This window comes from Hydra vulgaris, chromosome 12, assembly GCF_038396675.1.
Source record: "Hydra vulgaris chromosome 12, alternate assembly HydraT2T_AEP".
NCBI lineage: Eukaryota > Metazoa > Cnidaria > Hydrozoa > Anthoathecata > Hydridae > Hydra > Hydra vulgaris.
In genome coordinates this window covers 78,915,676-78,922,500 of record NC_088931.1, presented here as the reverse complement: position 1 = coordinate 78,922,500, position 6,825 = coordinate 78,915,676, and the positions used below count along the sequence as shown (strand labels likewise).

The 6,825-nt window shown below is 25.7% G+C and overlaps 1 protein-coding gene across 1 annotated transcript in view; it reads left to right on the top strand.

Annotated features, from left to right (window-relative positions):
• LOC100210580 (lysosomal acid phosphatase) overlaps positions 1 to 6,596 on the top strand; it is a 39,941-nt gene extending 33,345 nt beyond the window's left edge. The window contains exons 9-13 of the mRNA XM_065814569.1: positions 384 to 475; positions 689 to 792; positions 4,506 to 4,610; positions 5,049 to 5,125; positions 6,360 to 6,596. Of these exons, the coding sequence (XP_065670641.1) occupies positions 384 to 475; positions 689 to 792; positions 4,506 to 4,610; positions 5,049 to 5,125; positions 6,360 to 6,484 (503 nt within the window). The 3' untranslated portion in view covers positions 6,485 to 6,596. The remainder of the gene's footprint in view (positions 1 to 383; positions 476 to 688; positions 793 to 4,505; positions 4,611 to 5,048; positions 5,126 to 6,359) is intronic.
• The last annotated feature ends 229 nt before the right edge of the window (positions 6,597 to 6,825 follow it).

Below are 6,825 nucleotides of genomic sequence, written 5' to 3'. Positions count from 1 at the left end.
CCTATCTCCTTCTTTAGACTAGATAAGGGCATGGATCCATCTGCTTATATGTTTATATAGTTACTACTTTGTTATGCCACCCATTTGCAGCTGTGCTCTACTTTTGTATAGTTTTAATTGCAATTTTATTTTACTTTAAATGTTTACACCTTTAAAAGTGTTTATTTATAAGTTTATATTATCAAATAAAAACTTTTTTTTATGTGTTCCTATTAATACTTTTTCACAATATATTGAGGGAGTATTGACACGCTTGTTAAAAAAATATTTACTACACAATTTTTACCAAACCACCATTAGTTTCAAAATACCAGTAGTTAAATAGTCGGTTGTTGTTATTTTTTTATGTTATTTATATACATTTTATAATTATATTATTTTAGGTAATTTATTGAATTTGATAAATACCAACATGTTAAAATATTTTGACTCAAAATCTTATGATGGCATCTATAAGCTTACAATGTACTCAGGAGTAAGTTGTTCTTACTGTAAAATATATAAGAATGTACTTTTAATTAAAAATAAAAATTGATTATGTAATATGTATTATGAATAATTTTATAATAATTTATAATTTAATTATATATAATATTTATAGTTTATAATAATATATAATAATTTATAATTATTTATAATAATTTATAACTTAATTATAATAATTTATAACTTAATTATTTTGACACAGCATGATACATCAATTATGTCATTGACAGCAGCATTAAATGTGGATATAACACCACCAACATTTGCATCTTGTTTTATGATTGAATTGTACCAACATAGTAATGGGTATTTTTTATGATTATATCCGATATTTTCAAAATATTGATGCATATTTTAGTGATATGCAAATGTTTCTGGCTAGTCATATTTCAAACTATATTATTTGTTTTTAAAATAGGTGAATGATTATTAACTATTATGAATTCTTAGTTGTTAGATTAGATTTTAGTAATGCGTGTGTGTGTGTGTATATATATATATAGATATATTTTTTTTTTTCCCCTGATAAACCTACAGAAGGAGAAACAGACTGTTGATTAAAATTAGATAAGATGTATATATAAAATTAGTAAAAACACTTATCTAATTTTCTTTGACAGTCTGTTTTTCCTTATGTAGGTTCATCAGGAAGATATATATATTTTATATATCTTCATGAACTTTGATAACTTAGTATCTAAAGAAAGCTCTTAACAAGAACAATAAACATATATAAAAAATGTATAAAAAGCCCTTGATTTAGAGGGTGTTACTCCATCTGTAACACCCTATAAAACATTAAAAATGTTACTTTTTTTTTTGAAAAATACAGATTTTTATTAAAATTTTGGATTTTTATTTGTATGAACTTAAATTAATTAGTATTCTACTAAATTAACACCAAATATGATTTAGATACTTGGAATTGAATGGGTAAAAGTAACGAATATTAACCCCCTCTCTACTTAAGTGTATAACGTTAAAAACATAATGTGTACTTATTTTGGGTGAGTTAGTAAAGTATCTGGGCTTTTTTCCTTTTATTTAAGCATGTAGTAAGAAAAAATGTTTTTGAAGAATTAATAAGAAAAATGGCACAGTTCAATGTTAACTTGGTGCAGTAAGTTTGATAAAGATTTCGATATCGATCAAAAGAAATGTGTATTAAAATAAAAAAAAACAATGTAAAAATAAACTAGTATTTAATAAACTGTATTTAAACAACATATTCTTATCATGTGTAAACAACATGTTCATATCATGCCACTCTTAAAAATCTTCAAAAAGTATGGCACAAAATTTGGCCGGAAAAACCGTTTCCGTAAATGCCTAATTTATGCATATCTAATATTGTAAAATGGAAAAGACCAAGAGTATGGTTTATTTATGGCAGATGTGTTGTTAATGTTCAGTTCATGTTCTGCTTACATTGACAAATTCTTCAACTGACTTTGAAAAATTAAATGCTTCTTTCTAAGAATAATTGAATTCTTCTTTCTAAGAATTGAAAAAAAAGCATGAGCTCAGATAAAATTAAACAATAAAATGATCCAATAAAATAATATAATATTTAGTTTAATATGGTCCATAGTCCATATATTGAATATCTTGGTGATAAAAGGAATTGAATATCTTGGTGATAAAATTAAAAGTTGATGGTTTCGAGTTGTTTGATCACTTTCAGAACTTATGTTCTAAAAAAAAGGCTAGTAATGGATAAAAACCAAATTTGTAACAAATTGCTCATAAAATATTGGCCAACCACTTTGAAAGATGCACGATATAATTTTTTTACTGAATTATTGAAAATTGCTTTGTTTTACTTAAGTATTATGTGTCATAATACGGATGCAGAGTGGTCCAGGACCATGCCATCAGTACATAAAAAATTTTATTCTTTAATGAAAACTTAAAATTGAATTATAGTATGTGTAGACCAGATTTAAATTTTTACAGCCCAATATTTTTTTGAATGTTATTTATGGAGGGTTTAAAGTTCAAGAAAAATTTTTAAAATACTGACTTCTACAAATGTCGTAGACCAATTTTTAAAATATTTTTATGAAATAGAGAATATCAACATAAAATAATTTAAAAAGTAAAAAAACCTACAAAAACATATTTTACCAGATGTTTAATCTTTTTTTTTAACAATTTGTTAAAAATAAAATTTGGATCTACCAGGAAAACTTTTGCCCAGGTTTCCAATTTTTTCATAAGTAAAAAATTTCGCCATGAAATTTTTTACTATGAAAAAATTGTCTTTATAGAAAAGTTCTCACATCGTTTTGGCTTCTTTTGTTTGCTTTTTAACCTATAGAGTCAGTCCAAACATGATGAATTTAAAATAAAATGTTGCTCCCCTTCCTCCTCCTCTCCTCCCCCCCCCTCCTCTCCTCCCCCCCCCCCTCTCTCTCCCCCAACTCACGATGTTTTGAAATAATGTTTTTCATGAAAATAAATAGTGGAATATACAAGAATAATAGCGGATAAAAGTTTGAGCTTGGATAAATCAAAATAAAGAATATTCACAAAAAATAATTTGTAATAGTTTTGAGACCAATAGTTTTAATATGAAGAACAAAGACATTTTTCATTACTTCTTTAAAAGAAAATATGAAAATAAGTATGTAAATTTAATTAGTGAGGAATCCAAAATTGAAATTTGATATTATTTAATATTATTATTTATTATTATATAATCAAAAATTTGTATATTGATTTCTCAGTGCTATCCCAAGCACAATCCTATTAATTTGATTGAAAAATTTATGAAAGACCTCAAAAAGAAATGGTATAAAATAGGTCGACAAAAAGGGAGATTTATAAATTGTTATGAGAAATGGTTAAATAGAGAATTTGTTGTAAATGGACCTCAACAGCAAGACCAGTTAAAAAATTTACAATAAAGTGTACAATCAAAATCATTTAAAGATCTCTCAAAAAGGTCTAAGAAGAATGAGTTACCAATGAAAGCCTGTTTCATGCACTTATTGGACACATTTGGTACGTCCCACTCGTACATACAGTTTTTTAATGAATAGATCTGTCCTCTTTTTGTATTTAAGAAATATGGTAACCCCATATATATATATATATATATATATATTTTTTTTTTTTTTTTTTTTTTAAAGCATCTTTGCTTCTAACAAGGCTGCAAGCAACCACTACTTTGAGTTGGAAGTTACTGGAAGAGAAAAGATGAAGGTTGTAAAGCAAGATCACGATTGACAGACGACTTAAAGGATTGCAAATTATATGAATCAGGAAAGCAAGATGAAGGAAGCGAATTCCAAAGAACTGATGTTCGAGGAAAAAAACTAGAAGAGTAAGAGTTTTTAGAGCACTTAGGAATAGTTACAGAAAAGGGATGAGACTTGATTGAATGATGAGTAACAAGAGAATGAATTTTAGTAGATGGCACAAGAGACGCTAGCTCTTTAGAGCAGTGCCCGTCATAGTATTTGTAGAAAAGAGAAAGAGAAGCAACATTACAACATTGTGATAATGGTCTGAGGTTGGCTGCAAGAGCAGGTCCAACTATATTTACAATGCGTTTTTGCATCTTGTCTAAAAGAGAAAGCGCATCATTAGAAGATCTGCCCCAGATATGGCAACAGTATTCCATACAAGGCCGGATTTAAGATTTATAGAGATAGAGAATAGAATCCGAAGTAAGAAAGTGTTGAGCTCGACAAAGAGATGCAACCTTAGCAGATGCTAATTTTGCAACAGATTGGGTATATGGTATATATATATATATATATATATATATATATATATATATATATATATATATATATATATATATGTATATATATAATATTATATTGTAGTAAAAGATACTATTTATGTTTGTGAACTTTAATATTTATAAATTATTTTGATATTATTTATGTTTGATATTTATTATTATAATTGTTATAATTACAGGTGGTTTCCAAAAGTTTCCTGGCTAATCAATTTAATATTTATATTTTTATTTAGTATTTCTATTTTTATATATGTATTTTTGTTAGAGACCTTTATGTGGAAATGCAGTTTCGAAATAATACATCAGGGAATACTGTTCCATTTAAACTTAAGAACTGTGGTTTCTCGTGCCCTCTATTAGAATTTCTAAGGTCAGTATTATTTTTTAATAGGTTGTTTGATTGTTTTTAAAACATTTCTTGTTGTTGGATTGTTTTTTAATAAGGTTTTGTTGCTGGATTGTTTTTAAACAATGTTTTACTGTTAGATCATTTGGATTTTTGTTTAGATTTTAAGATAAAAAATTAGGAATGTAGTTTTAAAATAAAAAAATTTTTTTTACTTTTTGATTATTTTTTTCAACCTTATTTGCACATTCTGATACTTATAATTTTTTTTTCTTAAATAAATATAAAGCTTAAAAAATGAAAAATAAAACTCAACAATATTAAGTGTAGTTAAAATGCAAAATATTGAATTTTGCGTTTTAATTACTTACTATACCTAATATTATTTCTATATTTGAGTCAAATATAGAAACATAACTAGATTTTATACAAAATAATAAAAATTATTTATAAATTAAATAGACTGACATCAAGACGAACAGCAGAAGAACAATATTGTCATAATGAAAGTAAAAATGATGAAATATTTACTTTTCTGCGTAAGTTTTTTTTAATTTTGTTTTAATTGTTTTAAAATATTTTTTTTATAACATTTGGGATTTACTTATTGCTGCCCGAGTTTCTGGTCCAGCTCTAGAACATTTCTTATACATTAGCCTTTGGTTTACTGGGAACTTATAATAGTTGTTATAAAACTACATTTATTGGGTACATATACCTGGGCAGACTTGTTCCAAGTACATTTATTGGGTACATATACCTATTAAAGTTACAAACTTAACACAGCCTTAACTGCTTTTTTCATTGCATTAATATATGCTTACTTTGTCGAATCGCCATACCATAGTATGACTATAATATAATTATGTCTTTTTTTAGTCAAACAACCCTTTTCAAAAAGTTTTTTTCCATTTGACAACGATTTCTTTTTATACTTTGTTTTTAAATTACCTAACCTTACACCTTAACGTTTTAGAACATGACATTATTACAATCCAGTTTATGAATTAATAACTCATCACCATAAGGTTTTGATTGTACAACTTTCAGGTATCCCCATCTCCTTATATTTTAAGTTGTGTCTTGAAATTCTTCTATGAAGTATTGTAATTGCTCCATTTAACTCAATGGCCGATTTATTATGGCTTATGTGGCATATATGGGTGCTCTTCTACATATTATATTAATTAGCCCTTTTCTTTTTGGACCAAATTTGGCAAGCTTTGCATTTTTTTTTGACATTATTTGATAATCAATGCACTTATCATTGGTTCGTGAGAAAACAATAACAATATATAAAATAAAATAAAAACCAAAGATTATAAAAAGTAATTAAGCACAAACGTCCTCCACGAACACGAAGCAAAAAATAAATATTCATTAACAGCAATTTCAAACTACAAAAAAATAATTTACAATAATTCAAGAAAATTGCTCCCTAACAACCGTTCCTATACAAATTATCTAGTATAAACAAACATATTAACCTAAATTATTAAAGAGTCTATGACTTGGAGCTTAGATAGTGAACATTTTTTGATTCTTCGCAAAATTTTGGTCAATGTTTTACTAAAATCAAAATAGTGAAAAAAATTAACTTATTTAATGATAGAGAAGTACCTCTAATATTACTTCTGACAGGTGCTTATCAGAAGTAAGATATAAATTCTACTTGACTTTTTTAACAGAACTTCGTATTATTTAAATTAGTTTTAATACTATTTTTTTATTATTATTGATTTTGTTTTTTTCAGCGAATCATATTATTTTTAGAATTGAAAATTGGAGCAGCTGTGTTTATGTCGTTGACGATAGTTTTAATTTTTTCTTTATTTATTTTCATAATACGTCGTAAAAGGGCTTTGATAATTGGTCATAAAAGATTACTTGAAATATAAATAAAAACTGATAGCTAATAATTCGAAATGCAAATATCGTAATTTTCTTTTACGATTAGTGCACTAAACAAGTCTTTAAACATAACTTTTTTGTTCTGTGTTGAACATGTTGTGATTATAATTTTTTTATTAGTAATTTTTGATTTATTAATTTTTAGTATGTTTGCAAAAATTTTAATATTATTATAGTGCTCTGTAAAATTATATAATATAATACAGATTTAATATATTCAATTAAATTTTTTTAATAAATTTATATATGTAAAATACATTTATGAAAAAATATTTTTGTTTTCTTTTGCTCAAGGAGGTCAACATGCGCTATTTAATGTTTCGCAAAA